At 42.7% G+C, this 27,363-nt stretch overlaps 1 protein-coding gene across 3 annotated transcripts in view; it reads right to left on the bottom strand.

Moving 5' to 3' along the window:
* The window catches only part of LOC119648170, a 298,653-nt gene that overhangs the window by 4,279 nt on the left and 267,011 nt on the right, over positions 1-27,363 (bottom strand). For all 3 annotated transcript variants that reach the window (XM_038049749.1, XM_038049750.1, XM_038049751.1), the window contains 4 exons: positions 7,803-7,947; positions 7,602-7,724; positions 7,382-7,537; positions 6,121-7,315 (listed from right to left, as the gene is read on the bottom strand). In XM_038049749.1, the coding sequence (XP_037905677.1) occupies positions 7,119-7,315; positions 7,382-7,537; positions 7,602-7,724; positions 7,803-7,947 (621 nt within the window). In that variant the 3' untranslated portion in view covers positions 6,121-7,118. The remainder of the gene's footprint in view (positions 1-6,120; positions 7,316-7,381; positions 7,538-7,601; positions 7,725-7,802; positions 7,948-27,363) is intronic.

Below are 27,363 nucleotides of genomic sequence, written 5' to 3'. Positions count from 1 at the left end.
CAACGCACTTGTCCGCCGCGAATTAATTGGTGGCGCTTTCGTAAGAAATGATCTCACGATTGCCAACCATTATAAAGGTATTATGGAATCAAGCTAAAAACAAGATGCGAAAAACAGACTTTGCAACTTTCGGGGTCATCACGTCTGGTAGGCGGTTCATCGACCGAAATATTTGACTATGAAATGACAATGACCAAATGAAGGTACGTCAGAAGGAACACCTATATTAGAAGTTTCTCGTTGGTAAAACGTTGTTTAATCGGTAAATTTACGAGTGTAAGGATGCCAACCGAGAAGCAAAAACAGCGATCGCTGTTACCCGAACGGTTAATTGCAAAGACCTTTGCGATAATACTCGGGACAGAGTCAGAGATGGGTATCGACTGGTCAAAAGTCGATACCAACGCATACAAGATGTCGTACACTTCGGTTGTATTGATGGCAAGAACAGTAGTCTGCTTAACGATCTGATCAACAAGCTGCGACGGATAGATGGCGGGAATATTTCAAGCAGAATTCAATGGAGGAATTTGCTCATCCTCCACTTTCAAAAGTATTTGCACCAATTCCTCCTGTAGGTGCGGCGGGTGCTCAGAGGTGACGGTGAGAAAGGCGAGGCGAAAACCATGTCGGCCGAACCGAAACCAAGTCGCTGAGGAGAACCTGCTGCATCATAATGGTTTGCCGGCCGTCATGCAGTAGGCAATTGCTCCAAAGGTTTAATTAGGTCGATCAGACCCGAGTCTGCACGGGGATTCAACTGAAGAGGCTGTTAGTCACGAAACCTTACCAGGGGCACAGTATATCTAATAGGCAGTACCTACACTAAAATGCCCCGACTTGCGAATGTGTTGCAGAAGCTTTTCTGTACACATCAGAGATGCTAAACAAGAACAAGGCATAATCTTCATCAAATCGTATTGGTAAGAAAGAGGTCGGTGAGCTTTTGCTATTTTGGTACTATTGCCATGCTCACCCATATAACAAAAAGTAGTTCATATTCACTTATTCATAGGCAAAAAGTTGCCGATCTCACCAATATATTGGCAAGTCCGGGCGGTATGTCAAACAAAGCTGATCGGATTTTCGTTATATCTTGCCCATGCTCAAGGGCAGAACAATTTGTAATCATGCGTATCCGTTCTGATTTCATTTTTTGGGGGGCAAGGGGGACTCGACTCAACTGTGAATGAGTACCTGAGTCAAATCAAGGTAATAATCTCCGGCGAGCGTAATGCTGACCAGATTGCCTCCTACAGTGTTCTGTAGTGTACCGTTACGGTCTGGAATGAAGTGCTCTAACACACTTCAAGGCCCTGATCCAATATGGATTGTTGCGCCAACGATTATTATTATTATTAAGGGGGAGTGTGGTAGCTGTCTAGTATCTACCTGTGACCAGGGGTATATTCGTACCATGAGAACCGGAATAGCCCCTGAATTCACATGTTTAAGAAGAATTTCTGTTTCATGTATAGTCAGCTTGGTTGTTGCCGCCTAGTGAGAGTTTCATGGGGGTTGTGGTTACTTTCAAGCGAACAGAGACTTTCGGTCCTCAGCGTGGTCTTGGGTTTCAACACGGGTGCCATACTCCATAGTTTCGTAGAGGCTTAGGTTGCATCCACCAGTATAAATGCTGAGCCGTACACGCGTGCGAAATATTCCTTTATTAATATCACAGACATCAATATTGTGCTAATCTTAAATCTGTGCACAAAAGCATAGAAATGTGTATTTAAAGTAAATACCGCTGGTACTAACGTACACACACGTCTCTCCTATTGGACACTACCTGCGAACTTAATTAGCAAAGAATATGCATACACATGCCTGTCTCGAGTAACTCATACTGATAAACAAATAACTAAAAATGCCAAAAAAGTAAAACTAAAATGTCCCCATGGACCCCACCGTTCACATAACTTTACTTTATATGATGAAGACATCATACAACTTTTAGAGTGCAATAAATTTTCGTGAAATGCAAAAGTTTCAACGTCAATAACTTTGTTAATAATAATTAGATTTCATTCAAACTCCCCAAAGTTATGCCTTATATAATATTATTAATATCAATGCCAAATCTGGTACTTCTAGGATAAAACTAACCCCCCTTCGAGTGAATATCTAAAATATGGTAATATGCTATTCTTAACTTTATTTGAGCAGATATCGGAATGAAACGTATTTTGAGGCCTAGATTTCGTATCGATGCACAATTGTGATTTTTTTTAGATTTTTCGGCTGGATAGTTTCTGAAAATGAGACCTGCTTCACTTTTAGGTAGATACATTTTGAGCCCTCACTCCCCTATGTTTCATCTAGTATCATAAATAAAATCAGTTTCGGAAAGTACTAATTGAGCCCTTTCATTTGATATTGATCACTTTGCGATCAACAATAGGTTTCGAAGTTATCTCCTGGATGTGCGTAACAAGCGGAACACTGACATCGGCCTCCAAAGAAATTACTATCTGATGGTGGCTTATTTTCGCTTGCGTTTTTCGTCCGCCAATTCTTGCAGGGTGCAAGAGCTGAGACCCCCCAAATTCAACATCGACCGCTTGTATGATCCAGTTGTCGCTTGACAGTGCTGGTGATCGGACGGCAGATACCATCAGTAACCCGCCTGAGGTTATCTATGAGCATTGGGCAGCCATCGAAAAGGCAGTTTCCTCGGGTGCTACACAGGTTTTCGGGTACGACCCGAGGGGGCCTCATAAGACATGTCTAACTGAGGAACCATGTAAGCGGATTGGAAGGAGTTGAAGGCTCTATTGACCGCTACGACTAATAGCGGGCTTGACTCCCTCGAACTTCGATACAACAACATACCAAAAAACATCTCAAGAGCTTGGTCAAGAGAGAGCAGGCTGGCTTCCGCTCCGGATCCACATTTACACCCTATGCATCATTTTGTAACAGTACGCGCAGTTTAGATCTCCGCTTCACATGCTCTTCACCGATTTCGAGAGGACAGTGTGAATGGGGAATGTATCTGGCATGCTCCACGCAGAAAGGGTATTCTGGAGAAAATAATAGCTATTATCATAGCGACATATGATGGCGCAAAATTTCACGTGGTGCATCGAACTAAACTCTAAGAGGAATTTTAGATCAAAAGCGAAGTCCGCCAGGGTAACATACGATAGCATTTCTTCTTATTTTCGGTGACGTTGTTTATATTGCTTTGTCCACAGGATGTGAACGGATTCAATGCATGAATGGGCAGAGCATCAAAAGCGGCGATCAATTTGCAGAGCGAACTGGATTTTGCTCGACGCACTTACAGTGCTAGATCTGCTTTTGAGCGCATTGTCTAAAAACTGGAAATGCACTTAAAATCTCAACACCAGAAACAAGTTCAGACTGTTGTGTGCTAATCCTTTCTGTGTTTTGCTTTATTGGAGGCAGTATATGGAAAGTGACCCCCCACTGTTACTCAAAAGCTCAAAACTTCATGAACACTTGTCTGCAATGTATCATCAGAGCATGCTGCTCTGATACTGTTGCGACCAATTGATCCCCGTAGGCAATGTGAAGGAGAGGCGGAAATGATAGTGGATATGTCACACCTTAAGAAGGGACATAAATTGCATTGATGGCTGCGCCATTCAGTGGTACCCACAATAACAAGATGGCCGACGAGCACTTAGGGTTGAAGCAGATTTCAGTGCCTCGTAAGTAAAGTGTAAAGAAGAATGTTGACTCAAAACACCTCGAGTACACGCCACTCATAGCGACTACCGTGCTTTAATGACAAACACACGGACTGAAATTTTCTCATCAGAGCGCTAACGGGAGAGGCGCCCTCTACTTAATATAGAAGTTGAAGGTTTTTATCATTTGTCTTACACTGTCTTACTGACCTAACAGTAAGAAGCTTATGAAAATATATTACAAATAATTTAAGGATGGCTACGGAGTATGCAGTGATATGGGGGAACGATTGAAAACTAGAATCAAAATTAAATTTCGATCGTGATCCACCCTGAGTGAGGGGTAACCCTGATCTCAGCAATGATCACCTGCGTCTGGACTCAGATTCTCTCCAATTCAATTGGAAACCAGTCTTTGTGGGAGAATGCCATTTTTGTCAGCACTCTTGACCCCGACCTCTAATCGGCGTGATTTGCTGAGGCAAGTGCATGCACCTACCTTCGGGCAAAAAACAGCTAAACAGATAAACCGGCTTTGGGGTAACTACAATCCCCGGGGTGCATCAACTTTTAGGGAAAAGGATTGTTCGGGGCACGAATCCGACTCCTCAACCCACAGCACAGCAAAGAGAGCTTGGTCGGTAACGGAAATTTTTATTTGCACACCAATCCAGCGGTTACGATAGTGAGCGGTGCCAACAGCTTAAGAGGACATGCCTCCCAGCTGTAAACAACTGTGGGATAATTCGATACGATAGTGAGCGGTGCCAACAGCTTAAGAGGACATGCCTCCCACCTGTAAACAACTGTGGGATGATTCTCCCACCCGTGTGTTGAGAAACAGGTGGAAAACACGGAAAATAAATTACCACCTACCACTGTTCCTTGCAGGACACGTTGGTTACAGGATTGGACGAATGCGCCACTACATTTGAAGACCCAGACCATGCTATGTTCTATCGTACTAAATTCACTGATTAAAGGGAAAGCTAAACGACGCGCAAGAGTAACCACGATACAAGACTGGCACCATTTATCGTTCAATCTGGTTACTGTCTCATAGCATAAAGATTTTTAAACTCATTGTTGATAACCGTATACGCGATATCAATCAAATAACAGTAACATAAATCGGGTTTGTGAAGAACTACTGATGTAATACATGTTGCGTGATTACTCGTGGATAAACACAGTGAGAGGCATTGCCCTCTTTAAATTACATTTCTAGACCTTGAGAAGCTATTTGGCTGTGTGTCCCACAAACTCATAGGGTATGCCAGAGGACATCGTGTGCTGGGTTGCGCGGCCCTATTGCGATCGAAAAATAAAGTTCGAAATGCGGTAGCTATATCAAAACCGCTTCATATCTCTGTCGATATGCATCAAAGAAGCGCCCTCTTGCCACTCGTCTTTGTTTTTCTTATGGAGACTGGTATACGGAGCATTCAGCGCCTTAAATATTACTCTATGCAGGTGGTCTCTTCCTAGCGTTTCAAAACAAAGCTAATTTCGCGCAACTTGTCCAAAAGTGTAATAATCAGCTCATTCAACAGGTTCTCAGAGTGAATCTAAATAAAACGGATTTTTTGACAACCGTACCCAATGAAACTATTGATGGCAGTGACATGCCTGATCGATTTAAGTATCTCGGATCAATGTTATCAGACAATGGTGAACTGGGTTATGAAATTGCTTGCCACATCAGCGTCACGTTCCGCAGCTGGCGTCTTTTGTAATCGACGCATCGACGGACACCTCAAGTCGAAAATCTTCCGCAGGATGACATCCTGTCCCCGTCTATGATTTTGAGTGTTGTCCGATTATAGAAGACAATGAACGGCGCCTCGCGGTAATGGAGGCCATGATTCCATCCGAAATCACAACACTCGTATCATATATACGATTATACCGATCGTGGCAAAGTCACGAAAAAGCCGCTTTCGATGGCGTGGTCTGTAATTTGCACTGCGCGAAGATCAGGCCTATGACCCAGCAAGCTGGCGCAATCAATTAATACAAGCAGACTGTGGTTTTCTACGGGACGAATGTAGTAGTAGATGGCATATTCTTATTCTTATTATAAAACGGAGACTCTAAGAACCAATCAGGTAACAGCAAATGTACCAAGACAGAAGATAAAATTTTTCTACGGCCACCTGAGAAAGTCGATACTTTCAAACCGATTCCTAGGGAACAGCTTCCTTATAATATTAGATAATAGATTAGATGGTTTGGAGAGGTTTACAACTAGACCAACAACTCTCCCAGTCTCTCTCAGACGTAATTCGATTATATCTAATTATTTTTAAATAAAATATGAATGTCGCAGGAGCAAAACAGTCAGTCAAACTAATTGTCTACTATTCTGAAATGAAATACTCAAAAATTAGTTATGTTGCAGATACGTGATGCTACCTCCCCTTGATACCTGAAAAAATTTTAATAAAGTTTACCAACTTACTTCAAAAAGTGCCTAGCAAATATCCGTATTAACAATAAAAACTAATTCATTTAATTTCCATGTGTTTGAACTGTTGGTTGTTGTTGCTGTTGTAACTGTATTGGAGTCAGAAAAAAAGTCCCCGTCCCTCTTAGCTCGCGAATTCGCTGCATTTTTAATTTAATTAAATTTCCCTGTTGCTTGCCTAATAGACGAAATAATTGTACAGATATACACGTTCCGAAAGATACGACCAATGGCTCCACTGGTGCGTATCCTTCCAGATGGATTTCAGGAGAACCAAATATCGGAGCTTCTCTTCCCGCTGGCTGGTTATTTTTCCCGAGATTGCCTTTAATCATCATATTTCGTAGGACCCTCATCCTCCGCGTCCATTCTTCCTTGCGTAATAAAAGCAGATAAAGCAGCTGGAAAGTAGCCGGTCAAGAGGGAATCCTTGTTGATGATTTCATTGCCGCCCTTCGCGGAAATGTTTAGGTCCTTGGGAAGATTTCCATTCAATTCCGCCTCGTTGTTGGTGTTTTCTGCTCCTTCTTCGCCATTCGATGCAAACTGAGGAATAAGGTTATCCTGGATATTATCTTCCTATTTTCTGCTACGTTCTTGCTGTTGCCGTCCTCCGGTTCCTCTATACTGGTTGGTGGTGGTGATGATGATGTACAGTGTGTGCTCAGCGAAATTAGATGTATGTGCGATTTACTATTTATTATCTTCTCTCGGTTTTGTAAGTGGTGGTACTGGTAAGTGGTGTTAATTGTGTTTAATTGGAAATAATAAATTTTTATTGCCAACATAAATTTTATCTTCATATAGCTGCGCGTTATTTGCTCCGTTTAAAACGTCCTTGTTCTGGTGTCTTGCAAAGAGTTCCGAGTTGATGGTGGTGCTGTTAACTACAAAAATCCTCTCTGCTGCGTTTTAAACAAACCATTCATCTTTTTGTGCATTTGAATTAGCCGTGGCTGTTTGTTGTGTGGCTTGTTGCGATAAATCAGGACCTAATTGTCTGAATTTGCCAGGCACCAAATGGGACGGACTTTGGTGGCCATCTTCAATTTGTGTTGTATGCGGTGGTACCCTGATGGTCCCGCAGGGTGATGCCAGTTTCCCGACGTCAGAGGCAGTGTTGTATGTTCGCGTGGCAGTGTACCATGCAAGTGTTTCGATGAACCATTCGTTTCAGCGGATGTACGTACTGTGGGGTTAATATTCCGGGGATTATCCTCGTTATCCGCAATTCTATTCTGCACAATATACTTACACTGAAAAGCGTTCTGATTGGATGCGATTGCTGCGTTACGGCGACATATGCATATTGATACGCCAACTATACATGCTGATACTACTAGAAGACTGCTTACAGCTATTAGAATGAACCATGTCATCTCCAGCCCAAGTAATGTGCTTGGATCTTGATCTGCGGGATAAAAGCATAGCACTTACTTCAGGAATCTAGATATGAACAAAATCCGCTGCCTTACTCTGACATAATAAACTTTTCGCTTCATCGGATCCATCTCCACAGTGGTTCACACCGTCACACACCAAATCTGGATGGATACAGAATTCTCGAACACTACATCGAAAGTCTTTACACGCGTGCTCTGGAATCGTAGGAAAAAGGACAAGAGTGGGTTATCGAAAATCTCCAGTGAAGGAGAACAAAAAGTTCAGATACTCACTTGGATCTTTTACTGCTGTTATTACTAACTTAAAGCCATTTGTGTCGGTACCCCAACCATCCGTCACATATTTTAATGTTACGAAATTTGTTCGTGTAAAGATAGCACCAACAGATTGTTTTGTGTTACGACATGATAAGTCAGCCTGAAAAGATAGAAGGACGAATTTGTTAGTTCTTTCGGAAAAATGCGGCTTTAAGTTGAATAGTTGTAGCTTTTGAGTGGAAGTAGTATTGCTGCATTATTAATGTGAGGATATATGTAAATATAATATGTGTATCTTACAGAGTTGTCTATAGGATAATGTCTCAAAACACTTAACTGTTCCAGAACTAAAATATTGCTATTGACCTACTTAAATAATAGTAGCGGAAGTAGTAGTAGTAGTAGAGTAAGACCCAACTATTGGTGAAATGGCGAATTGGCTAATATTTGGTCGACCTTCTACAGAGCTAGACGAACAGCTCAGAAGGCCATATGTAGGAATAAAATAAAAATAAACGAAAAAGTCCTCACAAATCTTAAGAGAGGGTAATTCAAGTAGCTCTTCTTCTTTTTCTCTTCAGAGGCAAACGTTAATTGTGGAATTGTAAACATCATCATCAACGGCGCAACAACCGGTATCCGGTCTAGGCCCGCCTTAATAAGGAACTCCAGACATCCCGGTTATGCGCCGAGGTCCACTAACTCGAGATCCCTAAAAGCTGTCTGGCGTCCTGACCTACGCCATCGCTCCATCTAAGGCAGGGTCTGCCTCGTCCTCTTTTTCTACCATAGATATTGCCCTTATAGACTTTCCGGGCGGGATCATCCTCATCCATACGGATTAAGTGACCCGCCCACCGTAACCTATTGAGCCGGATTTTATCCACAACCGGACGGTCATGGTATCGCTCATAGATTTCGTCATTGTGTAGGCTACGGAATCGTCCATCCTCATGTAGGGGTCCAAAAATTCTTCGGAGGATTCTTCACTCCAACGCTAGGAACCCAAGTCACCGAGGACTACGTGAGGACTGGCAAGATCATTGTCTTGTACAGTAAGAGCTTTGGCCCTGTGTGAGATGTTTCCAGCGGAACAGTTTTTGTAAGCTGAAATAGGCTCTGTTGGCTGACAACAACCGTGCGCGAATTTCATCGCGAGATCTTGGGCTGCACATCAATGAAGGCAAGACAAAGTGTATGGTGGCAACGTCAGCACCGAAAACTAGCCAACCAACCAACAACATCAGTTGGATGCGTAACCCAAGATCTCGCGCCGCCTGCTCGATCTGGATGAAGGCAGTTTGTACGTCTCGGGTCGCTCTTCCCATGATGTCGATATCGTCAGCGTAGGCCAGTAGTTGCGTGGACTTAAAGAGGATCGTACCTCTTGCATTTACATCAGCATCACGAATCACTTTCTCGAGGGCCAGGTTAAAGAGGACGCATGATAGGGCATCCCCTTGTCGTAGACCGTTGTTGATGTCGAATGGTTGCACATTGGTCAGGGTCAGCCTAGTCAGTCTTACTAATTTCGTCGGGATACCGAATTCTCTCATGGCCGTGTACAGTTTTACCCTGGCTTACCCTATCATAGGCGGCTTTAAAGTCGATGAATAGATGGTGCAACTGTTGTCCATATTCCAACAGTTTTCCCATGGCTTGCCACGCAGAGAAAATCTGATCTGTTGCTGATTTGCCTGGAGTGAAGCCTCTTTGGTATGGACCAATGATGTTCTGGGCGTATGGGGCTATCCGGCCTAGCAAGATAGTGGAGAATATCTTATAGATGGTACTCAGCAACGTGATACCTCTATAATTACTGCACTGTGTGATATCTTCCTTTCTATGTATGAGACAGATAATGTCTCGTTGCCAATCGTCAGACATTGATTCGCTATCCCATACCTTGAGCACAAGTTGATGAACCACTTGGTGTAACTGGTCGCCTCCATATTTAACCAATTCGGCTGTAATTCCATCGGCTCCGGGCGACTTATGATTGTTTAGCCGATGAATTGCACGGACTGTTTCTCCTAAACTTGGTGGTGGCAGTATTTGTCCATCGTCTTCAGTTGGCGGCACCTCCAACTCGCCGATGTTCTGGTTGTTCAGTAGCTCATCAAAATACTCAACCCATCGCTCCAAGATGCCCATTCTGTCGGAAACCAGATTTTCCTCTTTGTCTCGGCAGGATGAGCATCGAAGTGTATAAGGCTTCATCCTGCTGACTTGTTTGTAAAACTTCCGCGCCTGGTGCGGTTTCTCCCTGTACTTTTCTAGTTCACAAGCTTGTTGGTTCTCCCAGGCTTCCTTTTTCCGTCTGTGAATACGCTTCTCTGCTCGCCGAAGTTCGTGATAAGTCTCTGCGCGTGCCCGCGGTCTTTGAGAATGCAACATTACTCGGTATGCGGCATTCTTCCGTTCCATTGCTAGCTTACATTCATCGTCAAACCAGCCGTTCCGACTCCTTTTGCGGCTGGGGCCAAGTATGTTTGTGGCCGTATCCATGATAACGTTCTTCAGGTGGTTGTGAAGATCATTTGTAGATGCTTCATCTCCAGGTCCTCTGTTGACTGCGGTTATTGCGACATCCATTTCCCCCTTATAGGTGTCGCGGAGGGCTGTGTTGTGGATGCCTTCAGTGTTAACTCTCACCTGATTGTCAGAGGGGATTCTAGGTGGTATTGTTATTCGAGCTTGGAGCACCATGCCAACGAGATGGTGATCCAAGGTTATATTGCTCCCCTATATGTTCTGATATTCATGAAGGCTGAGAGGTGGCGGCGTTCGATCAATACGTGGTCAATTTAGTTGAAAGTGGTACCGTCTGAAGAGGCCCACGTATGTTTGTGGACCGCTTTCCGCGCAAACCACGTACTTCCATCAAACATTTCGTGTGACCCTGCTAATTGAATAATCCGCAGTCCGTTATCATTTGTATTTTCGTGTAAGCTATGGAAGCCAACGTATCGCATTGCGCTCGCCCGAGATTATTACCCTGATTTGACTCAGGTACTCATTCACAGCTTAGTCGACTGGTATCCGACGTCAAATCACGATACAAATTCCACTGCCACCAGTGAGATTTGAACCGCGACCTGCCGTACGACAGCCTTGTGCTCTAACCACTCAGCTATCCGGACACACGGAAAGACATTCCTTGATTTAAAGCCTCCTTAAGCCGGGAGAACAGAAAGGCTAACTCAAAGTAATGTGACAAATGGTTCTAGGCTAGTTATCTGATGGCGTGGACCTGTTTCCTTGGTAGTCCGACGACGTAAGGGAATCCAACGCTTTGTGCATAAACACATTCACCTACTTTACTCCAAAAAAAACTTCATTAAAAAAGATTCGGCTCTGCAAGTTTGAACAAAAATCCAAGTAACGCATGCTAATTTAACACCCACTACTAGCAAATTCCAATCAATGGATTATACAAAGAAGCAGACAAGAAGAAAGGCGACTTCTTTGCGACGTAGAAGAGATATGAGCTCGTTGATCTTTCTGACTAGAAGCTGCGCAATAGGTTCACAATCTTTTCAGAATATAATGTTATCTGGAAACTCGACGATGACTGCGAGTGGAGAATTTACAACGTGCGTTCCTTATTCAAAACTGGTCCTCTTACAGGTATAGGTCGAAAAATGCAAGGTATTTTGACGATCCAGGAAACAAAATTACTTAGTTTTTGATTATCAAATGCACCCTCCTTTAAAAAAAGGGTACTCTAAGGTGGCAAGAAGATGATCGGAATCGTAACCCTCTCGTCCAAATAAACACCAAGTGGCCGAGAAGACTCCTCACGTGGTGGCTCTAGTACAGTAGGCGAATATTCTAAGGCGTAATTAAGGAGATCAGATCCGAGTCTGAAGTGGCCACGACACCTCACTAGAGGTTTTTTGGTACCAAGCGAACCGAGATAGCTCTTTGACTGCATATATCTTAGGAGAATTCCTGGTGCATGTCCGAACCTATCCGTTTTCGTTCACGGTTCGCTGAAACTCATTTCAGTTCCACCCAGGATTTCCGGATACAGTGTGTGCTATTGCACTGCCACTTCCGCTTTGTCCCTGTGTGTCGATCAAATTCTGTGTTTAAGATAGTGTCAGCCAAGCGTACCCTAATGATACGTAGCAGACAGTTGTTCACGAACTTTTGGAGTTTAGTAATAGGTAATAGGTAATAGGGTCAGTCCTCATATGCTACTCCCAGCAACACAGAAATAACACTCGTACACAACAGTCTCAAGTCGGTGTTCAGATAACTGTATAGACAAGGCAGCGAAAGCGTCGAACGACATTCATTTCTGCTCCAGCCTTGGCAGAAATTACGCTTCCAAGATATACAAATTTATCAATGCCTTCAATGCTTTGCCCATTAATGCAAATATGGAGAGTGCGATGACCTGTCAGACTGAGAAACTTGGTCTTGGTCCAACTATATTTGCTTCTCTCTACAAATCCAGATCCATTTGGGAAAGATCGATGACCCGGCGGAAGAGCGAACAGATATCATCAGTGTAATTGAGAGATTAAAGTATAGTCCATTGAATTCCTCCACGACCACCTGACAAGGCAGGATAAAGATCGTCACAGGTAACAAGAAGAAATCACAGGACCATCAGGAGGTTTCCGACCAAATGCAAACTCTTTCGGGATGCGAAATACACTTGTGACCCCCCTCCGGAACTTCGCCGACAACCTTCGTAACACCCGACAGGAGAGCATTTTTGTTGACGGCCCAATGCCCACCGATTTTCCAAGGCAGGCTCCTAAGTGCACCTGACGTCCAATTAGCATGAGAGCTCTCCCACTGTCGAAATGTTGAAGTGAGGGGTTACAATTCTCCAACAATGCAATTACAATATCACTTTCAAGAAACCTCTCCTGAACTGCGTGTAATTATTAATTTTAGAAAGCATCCTTCTCCACACTCTCTGTTAAGACATAGCGCTGTACCATTATTGTGATACTCATACTCCAGAAACTAGTCAAAGTCCGTTTTCAACCATCATCATCATCATCAACGGCGCAACAACCGGTATCCGGTCTAGGCCTGCCTTAATAAGGAACTCCAGATATCCCGGTTTTGTGCACAGGTCCACCAATTCGATATCCCTAAAAGCTGTCTGGCGTCCTGACCTATGCCATCGCTCCATCTTAGGCAGGGTCTGCCTCGTTTTTTTTCTACCATAGATATTGCCCTTATAGACTTTCCGGGTGGGATCATCCTCATCCATACGAATTAAGAGACCTGCCCGCCGTAACCTATTTACCCGGTCATGGTATCGCTCATAGATTTCGTCGTTATGTAGGCTACGGAATCGTCCATCCTCATGTAGCGGGCCAAAAATTATTCGGAGGATTTTTCTCTCGAACGCGTCCAAGAGTTCGCAATTCTTCTTGCTAAGAACCCAAGTCTCGGACGAATACATGAGGACTGGCAAGGTCATTGTCTTGTACAGTAAGAGCTTTGGCCCTATGGTAAGACGTTTCGGGCGAAACAGTTTTTGTAAGCTGAAATAGGCTCTGTTGGCTGACAACAACCGTGCGCGGATTTAATCATCGTAGCAGCGGTTTGATGTTGTTAGTTGGTTGGTTTTCGGTGCTGACGTTGCTACCATAGACTTTGTCCTGCCTTCATTGATGTGCAGCCCCAGATCTCGCACCGCCTTCTCGATCTGGATGAAGGCAGTTTGTACGTCTCGGGTCGTTCATCACATGATGTCGATATCGTCAGCATAGGCCAGTAGCTGGCTATCCGGCCTAGCAAGATAGCGGAGAATATCTTATAGACGCTACCCAGCAACGTAATACCTCTATAATTGCTACACTGTGTGATGTCAGGCATTGATTCGCTGTCCCATACCTTGAGCACATGGTGATGAACCACTTAGTGGAACTGGTCGCCTCCATATTTAACCAATTCGGCTGTAATTTCATCGGCTCCGGGCGACTTATGATTTTTAAACCGATGAATTGCACGGACTGTTTCTCCAATACTTGGTGGTGACAGTATTTGTCCGTCGTCTTCAGTTGGCGGGACCTCCAACTCGCCGATGTTCTGGTTGTTCAGTAGCTCATCAAAGTACTCAACCCATCGCTCCAAGATGCCTAACATCGAGGTGTGTAAGGCTTCATCCTGCTGACTTGTTTGTAAAACTTCCGCGCCTGATGCGGTTTCTTCCTGTACTTTTCTAGTTCACAGAGAGGGGAAACCAACCATCTCCCTTGACAGACTTCACAGATGGAAAAAGGAAGCCTTCCTTTTTCCATCTGTGAAGTCGCTTCTCCGCTCGACGGAGTTCGTGATAAGCCTCCGCGCGTGCCCGCGTTTATTGAAAATGGAATATTCCTCCTTATGTAGCATTCTACCGTTCCGTTGCTAGCTTACATTCATCGTCAAACCGGCCGTTCCGATCCTTTTTGTGGCTGGGGCCAAGTATGTTTGTGGCCGTATTTATGATAATATTCTTCAGGTGCTTATGAAGATCATTTGTTGATGCTTCATCTACAGGTCCTCTGTTGACTGCGGTTATTGCGACATCCATTTCCCCCTTATAGGTGTCGCGGAGGGCTGTGTTGTGGATGGCTCCAGTGTTAACTCTCACCTGATTGTCGGAGGGGATTCTAGGTGGTATTGTTATTCGAGCTCGGAGCACCATGCCAACGAGATAGTGATCCAAGTTTATATTGGCCCCCCTATGTGTTCTGACATTCATCAAGGTTGAGAGGTGGCGGCGTTTAATCAACACGTGGTCAATTTGGTTGAAAGTGGTCCCGTCTGAAGAGGCCTACGTATGTTTGTGGACCGCTTTCCGCGCAAATCAGTTACTTCCATCAAACATTTCGTCTGACACTTCTAATTGAATAATCCACAGTCCGTTATCATTTGTATTTTGGTGTAAGCTATGGGAGCCAGCATACCGCCTATCCTATCTGGGACAGGCTTCGAGGGATCGTTCTACTGCCTCATAGAAGGTATCCTTCTCAGACTTTGCAGTCTCCTCTGTAGGGGCGTGAACGTTAATGAGGCTTCTATTTCTAAACTTGCCTCGCAAGCGCAGAGTGCATAGCTGTTCGCTTATGTTTTCAAAGCCGGTAACAGTAGGTTTAATTTTTTGGCTGACTAAGAAACCTACTCCGAGCACATGGTTTACTGGATGACCACTCTAATATATGGTGGAGCATCTCTTCTCCAGGAAACTGGTCCCTGTCCAACGCATCTTCTGTAACGCTGTTATATCAGCCCTATATTGGGACAGGGTATCGACTGGCTACTCAGCAGCTTCATCTCTGTACAGGGAGCGCACCTTCCATGAGAAAATTTGCAAATCGTTATTCTTTTGTCATTGCCGGATTCGTCGTTGTGTAATCCGTCCAGTCCGAGGCTCCTGTTGTGGTTTCGAAAAAAGTTGTTTTCTGTGTAGGGTTGTCAACCCTACCCTATCCCCAACCGGGAGGACCAGTTGGTACAATTTGTCCCGATTTTAGGCGCGGGTGACTCGCCTTCATCCTTCTCCGTCCGCTGCTTTTCGTTAAGAAAGAGCTGCCAGCGATCACCAAGTGGAGGTGGAAATAGGGTTTGGTAGTAGAGCTGTTGGTGTTGGTTCAGCAGGCATTTCTCATGTTTTATGCTCCATCGTGGGTACCAATCCACGTCTCGCTCTTGGACCTATACTACGCTTTGACCGTTTTCAATAGCCGTAATGACCGAGAAATTAGTCTGAGGCTTTGGTGACATCGGTTATAGTAGTTTCGAAATTTGCTGGGTATTAGTACACAAATTTCTAACTATTTTAGTTACCTTTTATGACAAGCAGGGAAAACTTTGAGTGTATCCTTAAGCGCAACTCAGAGGGCTCAGGTCATAGTGTTCATTAAGTTAGTGTGTCAAATTATTTGCTCAAATGGGATACTGGCATTCTATACTGTCTTAGGATTCAGTAAATTCATACAAAATAGCTAAATTTGACGTTCTTTAACTTTGTTAATAACATTACTATTCTTCTTAAACTTTCTAATATCAGGTGTTGTATTGGCTTGAAGTTCCACCGGTGTGTTGTAATCCTTGGGATTTATCTTAAAAGAAGTTTTCCGGTTACTTTCAAAAATTTGGTGATATACCATTTTTAACTTTATTTGAGTTGATATCTAAGTGGGATGTATTTTAAGCCTTAGATTTTATATAGGCGCTTCTGAATATGTGTCCTGTCGCATTTTACATTTTTGTATTTTTTAAGTAACCAGCCGATGTCAAAACTTCTCTTTCCCAAAATGCTAATCGAGACCTTTCTTTTGATGTCCCCAAGACTAGATTTGAAAAAAAATGTTCACCCCTTCTTTGCATGTACGGGACTCCCTTTTAAATTTCATACAAAGGTATTTCCTTGACTGTTTGCTTCTGAATTCAAAGTCTACATATGTCCACTAAACTTCATCTCAATAGCCGCTGAGAAAAATTAGTATATTAGATAAGAGATTAGCGGGGGGTGTGGAAGCCAAATACCAATCCAGACCAGAGAGAAAGCATCCATGGAGTATTATGGATTAGTCAAATTTTTAGAAAAATGTAATCAGCTATTTAAGCCCAGAAAGAAATTGGTTATTCGTCGTAAATTCTAGCATTTATTGTTCCTGAGAAAACCACGGTCATATGCAGTCGACATTCCGATTCTGCCCATGCTTCCTCGAAGTAACCACCTGTTGACTAATTTTAGACATGATTGCAGCTTCAAGCGCTCAAATATTTTACGTACAACCTGCAGACCAATTACCTACAAAATTTAGTCCTTTGAATGGTGTCTTAACTTGAAAAACCTCCATTATTTCCAAAAAAGTTAAATAGCTCACAAATCCCTAAACAAAAGCAAGGTTCTGCATAACTCCTCTGCTATCGCTCCCATCGACGTAGTGGGGAGACCTATGGAATTGTGGCTGAAGGCTTCACTTCATCTTCAGTCTGCCAGGAAGCCTTTAATATATTACGTGTTAGTTGGCTGTTTTATGCAGTCGGAGACGAGAGGCTGCAGAATAATTCGGTGGAGGGCATCCTGTAGCCAAGCATGCCGAATAGATTTTATGGGTGCCATCATTTTCAATACTATTGGATAAATTTATTAGATATCCATAAATAATAATCGAGACAATGGAGGCTGTAGTCTATACGTATTTGTAGCCAGGCGATATGCAGCCGATTGTACAGTTTGTATGGGAATGGAATTAATGGAACGAATTGGAGGATATGGATAATTTATGAAATTCCGGATGGTGTTCCGATCAGATTTCAAGGGAATAGATGAAGAAGTTCGAGTGTAGTCTAGGCAAATTTGATTTAGTGTTTTAGGAATTATGGATTGCTGAGGTGCGTCATATTAAGTTGGAGTGAAGCTCGGACGTTATGGGGCGAAGATTATGGAAAATCTTTCATGGCAGCTCTGGCGGTTGATATATGTCCTTGACACATGAAAAGTTGGGGTAACTTGTTTGCGAAAATCTAGATAATATGATTGGCTATTTCCCAGCTTCTTTGGTCTTCTTCATTTGGATGTCATGTGCTTAGTTTATAATTGATTGGTTTGTTAAAGAAAAATTAAGTTCCAGGAAAGCAAGAACTTTAATCCAAGCTAGTTTCTGTCGCTTTGGAGTACGAATACACCTTTCGCTTTACTTGGAGGTATATTTGAAATGTTGCCTGCAATATATGTACTCCGAATTTATAAATGCTTCGGTATTCTGAAAGAGCAGATCTCAGCTGATCTCAGCTGCATTTGTACGACTTCTAGCTTTAAAAATTTTTCCATACTTCCTACATTCGACCGAAAACTTTTGAAGTCTTTGTTGAATTTTTTGTTACTAAAATTTTTAAACAATTTTGCAGCAGTTTATCTCGATTATATATAAAATGCCAACCTATGGTTTCTCGGACAGAATATTATCATTACAGGCCTAGTCCGCATCAAGGCGCTAGCGTGGTCCTGGCTAAAGTTACTATCTTCATGGGGCTGTCTAGGATAGTTTATATCCCGAAAAGATCTAATTTATATTTAACGAAAACTTGGTCATTGGTCATTGGTCATTTCATTCATGTTTCAAGTTGTCCAACAAATAAGAACACTTTTCGCACGTCCTTCCAATAAAACGTGAAATAGCAGTCAACACCAAGCGGATAATTATTCAGAAACTGATCCGAACTTGATCAGTATGGATGTTTCGCAATTGGAAAACTAATTTATGAAACCTAGATACTATGGGCGTTCCCAACATTTCAAGTACTTAATCTTCTTTTTTTCGAACCAAACAAAAATATTTTTCACCTAGTGAGCACAGGGAAACTTCCCCCCTTCTGGCACCATGATCCGTAAAGCTAGCCAGCACCATAGTCGAATTAACATTTTCACTCATCAAAATTATATCGGATCTGCCTATAAGTAATAGCACAATATGAATATTTAGGACATACATATAGAATAAATATTATTGGGTGCAGGCATAATGTATTTTATATTGCCTGTACCATAGTTGTAGTTCTCCACTGACATATTCTTATCTTAAGATAATAACAGGACCTTGTTCGAAGAACGCATCTTGTTTTGTAACATGTGTGAACGGGCCTGTTAATAAAAATGGTACAAGCATAATAATGTTATTTATATTGCTTGTACCCTATTTCGTAAGAAATGTGTGGTCGTTAATGAAGACACTTTGACCTGCGCATTGTAAAATGCAATATGGACATGTGCGCGACACATGATAAATATAAAGATAGGATAATGTTTACAAGATAGGTTACTTTATAAGAAATATTGTAAGTAGTGAATAGTCAAAATTTGGAATTTAAATAAAACGGTCGTACGATCCTTCCCAAACGGACTCAAATTGAATTTTATTTTAATTTATATAAAGCTGAAGAAGGGTATCCTCAAAACTTTATCCCCATCGGCGGATATATGGCGTCTTCTCTGTATGAGGTACCATCTTCTATGAGGTACCGTCTAACGGAATATCCCGGATTCGTTTATATATTGCAGGATTTCCTTTACTGGATGTGATGCTACCCGCTACAGTTGGAGCACATCAGCACCAAAAATCTGATGACTGATGCGTCCACAGGCAGGATACTCACATAGAAAATATTCCGTGGCTCCCATTTCCTTATTACAGGATAGACACGTATCATCTTGAAGAATTCCTATTCTCAAGATATCCCCACCTAGTGAAATATGGTAGACTCCAGCTTCAGAACCCTCTTCTATTTTTGAGCCATCGCATTCTTCTGGGACTTTCCAGTTTTCTCTACGTTTCAGGATAACTTCATATCTTCTGCCAAACAGAAGGAGGAGACCCGACACTCAGAAGGCATTGGAAGAACTAGAATCAGTTCTCCTATTAACTCTTCCAATCCTCTGTGCCCCCTACGTGCGTTGTTTCTCTTAAATCTAAGCGAATTAATCTATGAGCTGCTCTCATTGAAGTGCTTTGTGAATAAATAAATTCACTGACTACAAATTGGGTAATGCATTTCAAGCTACGCTGGATGTCATGCTCATTGTTTCGGTAATACCCAGACACGCAGTTCTTTGCAGTGTGGCTTGTTTACAGCGAGAACTCTTTTGTTTCACCTTAACTCGCCACACTCCGGTTTTATTAGAACACTCGATCAGTTTGCAATTAAAGCTGATAAGATGCTGGAGATTTCTCATCCCACTATCAACAAGATTCTCTATTCACTAAATTTGCCAAACAAATCCTTCGATGTAAGTCTTCTCCAAACGATAAGAATCATTTGATGCGACAAGTCCGAAAGTAGTTTCCTTCGCCTAAGAACTAGAAGTCAAACCAGAGTCAGTTCAATCCTCAAGGCTGTAGAGCTTCAGCGTCCAAGAAACGTTACTAAGATCGACACTTTGGAGACTGTGCTAGGAAGTGCTAAACGCGTTCCGACTAGAGGGAGCTCTTCTACCTCAAGCCCCGAATTGCTTGAGGTTGGGTTCACAAAGAAAACTGGAGTGACACAGACTTAATTACTCATTTTCCGAATCAATTCTGGTGATGATGTTTTTTTTTTTCACCCAAAAAATACGCTAAATCAAACGAGGAGTCTGTAGGCCTTCCACTTTTCATACCAAACACCAAACATATTTATTTTTTTAAGTGTTCGACACCGACCTTCTTGGACGTTTATCTTTGCCTACTTAGGTGTACCGATCGTAGAAACAAACCCTACCTCCTGTTTTGGAATCGTCATAGATTTGTAAGGCAGGTAGGCTACATCTCCGTTTTGCATATTTCGCCCTCCTTTCTTAAACTCAACACCAAGTCGTGTTGATTGCGTAGACTACACATTTTCATTAAACTTCCTCACAATAGCTTTAACCGTTATTGAGCGAAAGAAAACACATTTTTTCCATAAACAATATGTTAAAAACAATATTTATTATAACATGGGCGGCCTGGTCTGATTATGCTTCAGTTTAAAGTTGCACAATTCGGTCCTCTTACTGGCCACTGGAAATCGTTTTCTGACAGGCCAAGAGTGTATAGGGCCGAGCTGTATGTAGGCTCATTCAACCGACGAGGATATGCTTGCCTGCTGGTTATGTGTCAGGGGTAAGTGGATCTGGCGGGGGGTGGGCCGAATTAACAGCCCGAGGATTGTCGTACCTGTACTGGAGAAGATGCTAATAGGACCTCAAGCCAAGGTGAAACATAATACGCCGAGGGCTGCGTGGTCAATGAGGAGCTTGGTTGTAAGTATGCACCTTTGACAATTCCACTAGCGGCACCGGAGGTCTGGACCAGTGTTAAGGCCAGGCTATTGGAAACGTTCATTAAACATCTCAGCGACGTAGTCGTGATAAAACTAAAGCAGACGAGCAGAGAACGTGTCTATTTACTCGGCTTACATGGTTTACTACCGATCAACGAGAGAGGTGTGTGTGTCATTGTTTGATTTTATTATTAATACAAATCTATCGGTGTATAACAGAGGCAGTACACCATCCTTCCATTTCCCTAGCTCGGAGAACTGTGACGGTTGGGAGGAGATCCTTGATAGGTCATAGAAACATAGAGGGGAATGAAAAGGTTGACGAATTGGCCCTGGGGTTGTTCTCTTAGCAGTCTTTAGCGAAATCTACTCACACTACTTAGCTGCCGCGGACCTCAGATGACGAAAGCTCATCACCTGTGCCAAGTCAAGGAAGATTTAACCCGCTTATAACAAAACCCGATCACGAATGCTTACAAGATTACGGCCGTCTACACGGGGCGCTAGCCCGTTGGGGGCTATGCCATCAGATTCGACATACCCTACAATTTGCATTACCGAAGCTGCGGAGAAGAGAGGGGGAACTCTCAGGCGCTTCCTTTGCGATAGCCCAGCTCTAGCTAAAGTCAGGCTACGGAAACTGGGTTAACCATTCTTTGCGGAACTCAGAGAGATTTCTAGCTGCAGGGTGGAAAAGCTAGTTTCCTTCGTGAATGCTACGGGCTGGCTCTGAAGATCTGAGTCGGCTGGACTCTGCCTCTCTGCTCTCATAACGGCAGTCACGGTTTTAGGCAGTTTATGGCATCAAAATGGCGTACCACAGCGCTAATTAGACTCCACGGAGCAGCCACTAACATAATAATTAAATTTTATGCTCTTGCAAAGATCAATGAGTTAAGGAATATCTGTACAAAATTTAAAGTCGATCATTATTTTTTGAGTTACATTGCACGGAGCGAGGAAAAACTCGTTTTGAGAGAAACGTGTGTAAAGTTTCCGTTCGTGAAAAGTAATGTTTATAGTAATAACTTTTTCTAAACTGTTTTGGTGAAACAATAAACGCCACATAATCGTCACAAGTGACCCGCGTTATTCAAAAGGTGCATTTGCACACTTCTGGGGCCTAGCAATGAAACGCAAACGCGCTACTTCGGTAAATTTGAAAGGCAGCACTTTGAGGACTATGCAGACACTTTTTAAGGTTCCTTTAAAGCGTCAAACATTAAAAACACATTCTACAGATGGTAAATGAAAAAAGGGAAAAAAAACCAAACAAAATAATTTTTACAGGTAATTTTCCCATCATCATCATTGTCAACGGCGCAACAACCGGCATCCGGTCTAGGCCTGCCTTAATAAGGAACTCCAGACATCCCGGTTTTGCGCCGAGGTCCACCAATTCGATATCTCCAAAAGCCCAAAATCGTCCTGGCCTACGCCATCGCTCCATCTTAGGCAGGGTCTGCCTCGTCTTCCTTTTCTACCATAGATATTGCCTTTATAGACTTTTCGGGCTGGATCATGCTCATCCATACGGATTAAGTGACCGGCCCACCGTAACCTATTGAGCCGGATTTTATCCACAACCGGACGGTCATGGTATCGTCATAGATTTCGTCATTGTGGCTACGGAATCGTTCATCCTCATGTAGGGGGCCAAAAATTCTTCGGAGGATTCGCATTTTTTCGCATCAGCGGTGCTTTCCGAGAACAATATTCTGAAATGTTCACCATCCTGCGACAGGCACAATCCTAGGTGCCGCCTGGGATCAACTGTTTCATAGCATATCAATATTTCGCCATTATCGGGACTAATAGTTAAGCAAAATGGATTTGCTGGCACACAGTATGGGCATGTATGTGGCCGTGTTATGCATAGGGTAAGTAGCAAAAAACCTATAACGAGAAGTGAATAATCTCTAAATAGGTTTTAGGGTTTAGGGTTTTTGTGATAACAAATTCTAAAAAAGAATTAAAATCTTCTTTTTCTTCAGCCTTTGTCCCGTTCACAAGCTTGGTTGGCTCGTCGTGATCGGTTTTGCCATTTGGCTCTATCAAAGCCTGATGTGGGTGCAGTCTCGAGGCTTTTAAATCCCCATCCAGCGTATCAAGTCACCGTTATTTCGGCCGGCCTCTTGGTCGCTTACCATCGACTTCGATGTTCAGACCAATCTTGGCTAGTGAATTCTCGTTAGCGCGAATTGCGTGACCCTACCATCGAAAACGCCTTTCTCGCAATTTTCCTACTATCGGTGCAACCCCATAACGATCGCGGATATCCTCATTTTGAATTTGATCTTTGTCTCCATTACCGCAAGACGTCGTTCATTGTTTTTTATAGTCGGCCAACACTCGGAATCATAGAGGACGACATTGCGGTAAATTTTAGATTCGAGACGTTCGTTGATACGTTGATCACAAAGAACACCAGTTGTCGAGCGCAACTTCATCCAGGTTGCGGTAATTCATGAAGCAATTTCATAACGCAGTTCTTCATTGGCTGATAGCGTTGACCCGAGCTATTTAAATCGCTCAGTTCTGGGCAGATCACTGTCGCTGACAATGATTGTGCCTGTTTCATGGGGATCGGTCGTCAAAAATTCAGTTTTGTTTAAATTCAATCTGAGACCGTGTTGCATGAAGCGATCATTCCATTTGTGAACAAGTTGCTCGAGATCATTTCTGCTATCAGATGCTAGGAAAACATCATCTGCATAAAGCAGTGTGTAGGGCGCTGGACGTTGGATATCCCGTGTGACGGTGTCCATAACAAGAACAAAGAGGAGTGGTGCGTGGACGCTTCCGTGATGAACACCAACAGAGACACGAAGCGGATTTGATACACCCGCCAAAATTTGGAACTTTACTTTTCGGATCATGGTAGAGCAATTGAACCCAGCGCACGAGTTCTTCTAACACTAAGTGTGGGCGTAGAGCATATCAGATGAGTTTGTGTGGCACACGTCAGACGCTTTCTCCAGATCCAGAAATGCAATGTAAAGAGGGCGATGCTTTTCACGGTGTTTCTCCATGGGTAACCGCGTAGCGTGTATTGAGTCAGTAGTTCCGCAGTGCTTGACAAATCTGGCTTGATTCATGGTTATTTCAACGATTTCGCGAATACGGTTGTCAAGAATGGATTCAAAAATGTTCATGGTATGCGAAAGTAACCGGATCGGACGGTAATTTGAACATTCTGCTGGACTACCTTTCTTTTTCGTATTGGAACTGTGGTGCTTTCTTACTAGTTAGATGGTTTTCTACCTTCCTAAATAATCTGATTAACGAATTCACTGAACCGCAATGTTGGGCTGTTCGCTTTCCAGAGCTCAGATGCAATCTCGTCAGGTCCTGTGGCTTTCCCCGATTTCATTCGGTTTATTGCCTCCTCGACTTCAGTTGCGCTGAAACAGCTCCAAATGTCAGCAATGATTGTGGAAGTGGAAGACGAGCAAGTTCTTCAGTTGAAATCTGTTCGAAGTATTCTCGCCATCATTTGAAAATAAGTATTTAAAATACGATAATGTAGTGTGTTTGTGTAGTGTGGAGAATGAAGGATAATGAAGATGCGAAAAGATGCTAGATAGAAGGGAGAGGAAAAATACTGCAAACAAGCAAATGGAACTTCCCGTCAATTTATAGCAGGGCACACGTTACTGAATGATCCCGGATAAGCGAGGTGCAAGGTAATGTTAATAGTATGCGTTAGTGGCGGTGTCCTTAGATGCTGCCAGAATCTGTGCGGACCATTTTAGTCAATTTTCTTCCGTTTTTGCGATGCCCGGATGGCTTAGTTAAAAGGCTATGTTGTCGTGGCGGAAGGTCGCGGTTCAAATCTGGTGTATCGTGGTTAGATGTCGGATTCCAGTCGACTCAGCTGTGAGTAATTACCTGAGTTAAATCAAGGCAATAATCACGGGCGAGTGCAATGCTGACTACATTGGCTCCTATAGTGTCCATATAGTGTAATATTACGGTATTGAATGAAGTGCTCTAACATGCTTCAAGGCCCAGATCCATTGGATTGTTGCATTAACGGGTGCACCTGGTGGTTGGCCGGCGATGGAAAAAGCCTAACAGATTCAAAAAAGAAAAAAATTGTGTACATCGTTCCGATGCATGTTTTCTTACAGAAAAAACATTTTACTAACCTGTTTCTAAGCAAGAATATTCTAACATTTTGAGAAGTAAAAACACATGCGGGAAATCATCATCATCAACGGAGCAACAACCGGTATCCGGTCTAGGCCTGCCTTAATAAGCAACTCTACACATCCCGATTTTGCGCTGAGGTCCACCAATTCGATATCCCTAAAAGCTGTCTGGCGTCCTGGCCTACGGCATCGCTCCATCTTAGGCAGGGTCTGCCTCGTCTTCTTTTTCTACCATAGATAATGCCCTTATAGACTTTCCGGGCTGGATCATTCTCATCCATACGGATTAAGTGACCTGCCCACCGTAACCTATTGAGCCGAATTTTATTCACAACCGGACGGTAATGGTATCGCTCATAGATTTCGTCGTTATGTAGGTTACGGAATCGTCCATCCTCATGTAGAAGGCCAAAAATTCTTCGGAGGATTCTTCTCTCGAACGCGGCCAAAAGTTCACAAGTTTTCTTCCTAAGAACCCAAGCCTCCGAGGAATACATGAGGACTGGCAAGATCATTGTCTTGTTCAGTAAGAGCTTTGACCCTATGGTGAGACGTTTCGAGCGGTAAATAGCTGTCGAAATGACCTCGATCCGATCATGTTTTTAACCACATCGGATGCATTTTCTTGGTCAGCCTGTCGGGGGACCTGTCACAGAGAGAGACCAGGTAGGATTTAGCATAGTGGAATAACTCCGACTATACTTTATGTCGTCCTATCGCTCTCTATAGTTCTGAGTGTTGGCCGATTATAAAAGTCAATGAATGGCGTCTTGCGGTAATGGAGACGAAGATGTTGCGTTGGACTAGTAGCATGACACGTTTTCATCAGGTCCGAAATGAGAATATTTGGGGGGGAGGGGTTGGGGATGCACCGATCGTGGAAAAATTGCATTAACGCGTTAAGGAAACACTTGCCAAGGTTGGTCTGTCGAAAGCGTTTATGAATTCTTCCGATTATTTCGCTAAGCTTTTATGTTATGTTATCAGAATAAAATAAAGAACAAAATATTCGATTCTATTTAAACTACATAAGAATTGAATCAAATTACTCACAAGTGTGAACGAAAATGCTGATGCTGACAAAAACAGCCCTCTAAATGTTGAGAGTTTCTCCGTGGGAATTTAACTAATGCACAAGAAAGAAGGCAAAAGCCATTTTACGCAACTCATCTTCGCACAAAATTTGATTGACAAAGTCTTTCCCTCGGAGATTGAGGAAGATATTTACCAACTTTGATGGCATTGTTCCTTCTCAACGGAATGTTGATGTGCCACATTCTTCCTGATTATAGTAACGACGAAAACTTCGCTTGCATCGCATATTTGATGCAGAAGAAAGTCACATATTTTCTTTTGTACCATTCATCGCGAAGGATGGAAATACCAATCTTCATCCAGTTTTGAATATATGTACATATATATGTCGAATTAGAAATAAGGATTCAATTAAGCAATTTTAATAAAGTGCAGCAGTCAATGCACATTGCACTATATGTAGTTGTATTTCCTTTTTAGGTTGTTCTCTACTTTGGAACGAGCTTGCCAAAAAATAAGGCTGATTTGGTACTTTCCCTAAAATGGCACCGGAAGCGGTGTCTTTTCATTCCCAATCTGTGGCTGTATAGCTAAACTCCGAAAATAATTAATTCCAAATTCTTCTTGACAACCCAATAGATTAAATATATTTATATTTTATGTAGAATTCCTTTTGTACGGACTCGTATGCATGCATGCATTTTGAATACACATATTTAATCCCCTGTCAGTGTCTTCAAGTTCAACCCAGTTGACTCGTCCTGTTCTCATTTAAAACTCTGACAAAACTATAATCACAACTTGGAATTTGACTGAATAGCAAATAAATACGGTTACATTCGTTTTGATTCCACTAGTGGGGTCATCTATTATAGAGCATTTCCGGCAACAACTTGCTAGCTTCCTACCCTGCAATCCATTTATGTATAATACTATCCGCAGCATTTGAGGATTAATGCACATCTGTATATTGGGTCCTCCAAACCAACCAGGGAAAAGTTTGCCCAGATGAAGAGTAATGGGAATGTTTCCATTGTCAATAGAAAACAGAGTGGCCTCATTCGTCCTGGAATCAGTTTTGTTGGTAAAACGACTTTGTTTGTTTCCGAGTTTTGTAAAATTTTTATTTTTCTTGAAAGTTGATGCAGTTGTCCCGTAGTTTGGCGATAACTGAATTTAATTTTAATTCACTAAAGGGTAAAATTCAAGTGAACATGTTGTTGGGGTTGAAAGTGACGCAGAGGAGCTACCATATGTTGGTTAAGTACGAAGACATAGTCAGTGCCGGGTTCCTGAAAATTTTTACACGTTCTCGCTTACTATTTTCAAGGTTTTGCTTCGTTTGTTTGACTGTCATACCCACTTTTCTCAAAAATTAGACTATAACTTTGTTAGGAATATTGCGATTTCCATCAAACTTAGGATCATGCTTTATATTATAGTGTATACTACTGTACGATTCTAGGGCGAACCTAAGGGAGTTTTACGGTCAATTATTAGAAATTATGTACAATTCCAACCAAACCAATGTGCGCCGTAAGCATCACTCCAGTAACCGCTTATGAAATTCTGGACACAGTGGAAAAGTTCCGGGATACCGGTATTGATCGAATTCTCAA

Source organism: Hermetia illucens, chromosome 2, assembly GCF_905115235.1.
Source record: "Hermetia illucens chromosome 2, iHerIll2.2.curated.20191125, whole genome shotgun sequence".
NCBI classification, from domain to species: domain Eukaryota; kingdom Metazoa; phylum Arthropoda; class Insecta; order Diptera; family Stratiomyidae; genus Hermetia; species Hermetia illucens.
Note: the sequence above shows the minus strand (reverse complement) of the source record. Positions and strands in the feature narration are given on the sequence as shown.